The 1,389-nt window shown below is 54.1% G+C and overlaps 1 protein-coding gene across 1 annotated transcript in view; it reads right to left on the reverse strand.

The window, feature by feature from the left end:
• Window positions 1–582: 582 nt before the first annotated feature.
• The window catches only part of ETH_00004555 (G-patch domain-containing protein, putative), a gene marked incomplete at both ends in the record, with an annotated part of 1,046 nt that continues 239 nt past the window's right edge, over window positions 583–1,389 (reverse strand). Inside the window, 2 exons of the mRNA XM_013372302.1 lie at window positions 583–1,143; window positions 1,292–1,337. Coding sequence (XP_013227756.1) covers window positions 583–1,143; window positions 1,292–1,337 — 607 coding nt within the window. The remainder of the gene's footprint in view (window positions 1,144–1,291; window positions 1,338–1,389) is intronic.

Genomic DNA, 1,389 nt, shown 5'->3' on the forward strand with positions numbered 1-1,389 from the left:
GGCCAGCCACAGCAAACAACGGCTAGACACACGGCTCGCCACAGCTAGCCACAGCTAGCTACGGCTGACCACAGCCAACCACAGGGAGCTACAGCTAGCTAGCCACAGCTAGCCACAGCTAGCCACAGCCAGCCAGGCAGCTAGCCACGGCTAGCTACAGCTAGCCACAGCCACAGCTAGCTGCAGCTAGCCACAGCTAGCTGCAGCCAGCCACAGCTAGCTGCACCTAGCCACAGCTAGCTGGGCGAGAAACGGGCTGGTAGACAATGATCCGCCTTTGACGCTGTGGGAGTTGCGGTGCCTTGTAAACCCTAAACCCTAAACCCTAAACCCTAAACCTTAAACCCTAGCCACTACAGTTCTCTCGAGATCCCCATGCAGTGCACCGCAGGCCCCACGCCACGCAGCACCTGCCTGCCCCGTGTCTCCCAGTGTTTAGGGTTTAGGGTTTAGGGTTTAGTGTTTAGGGTTTAGGGTTTAGAGTTTAGGCTCGCCGCCTCCCTTTCAAATATAGCCAAGAGATACAAAAATGGATTTATAAGTCTAAAGGCATCTATTCAAATTGACTTAATTTCTTCATTATCACAAATCTGCTGCTGTTGCTGCTGCATCTGCTGCATCTGCTGCAGCTGCTGCAGCTACTGCAGCATGGCCCTCTTGCTGCTGCTGCGCTGCGAGCCTTGCCAAACGTTTCTTTTCCTTTTTGCGTCTCTTTGCTGCTGCTTCCTCAGACTCTGCTACCTGTGACTCCTCTTCCTGCTGCTGCTGCTGCTGCTCCTGCTGCTGCTGCTCCTCCTCCTCCTGCTGCTGCCGGTGTTTTTTCTTTTTCTTTGTCTTCTTCGGTCGCACGTCGTCAGCCGCTGCATCTGCTGCTGCAGCATCTGCTGCTGCATCTGCTGCTGCATCCTCTTGTGCTGCTGCATCTGCAGCAGCTGCTGCTGCTGCTGCTGCCGGGTCCTCTGTGTCTTCAACTTCACTTTCTCTCTTTCGTCTTTTTCTTTTTTTGCTTTTTATTTGCTGCGGCCCTGCCTCTTCCTCTATGAGGCACTGCTGCTGCTGCTGCTGCTGCTGTTGCTGCTGCTTCTTGGCTTTCTTGCTGCTGGCGGCGCTAGTGTCTTCGTCGTCTGTTTCTTCTTGTGTCTCCTTCAAACGCAACAGCACCCCGAAACCCTAAACCCTGAACCCTACGCAGTAAACCCTAAACCCTAAGCCCTAAACCCTAAACCCTAATTAGCGTGTTCATAGGAGAAAAGAGGCACTGAGCTCTGCAGCAGCAGGCAGCAAAATGTACTTTGCGTTGCTGCTGCACCACTCCCCTTGCAGAGTATCTTGGCCTCCTGAATCTAGCAGCAGCAGCAGCAGCAGCAGCAGCAGCAGCAGGTTCTGCTG

Source organism: Eimeria tenella, genomic scaffold (genome assembly GCF_000499545.2).
Source record: "Eimeria tenella Houghton genomic scaffold, Eth_scaff1, whole genome shotgun sequence".
In the NCBI taxonomy this organism is placed as follows: domain Eukaryota; phylum Apicomplexa; class Conoidasida; order Eucoccidiorida; family Eimeriidae; genus Eimeria; species Eimeria tenella.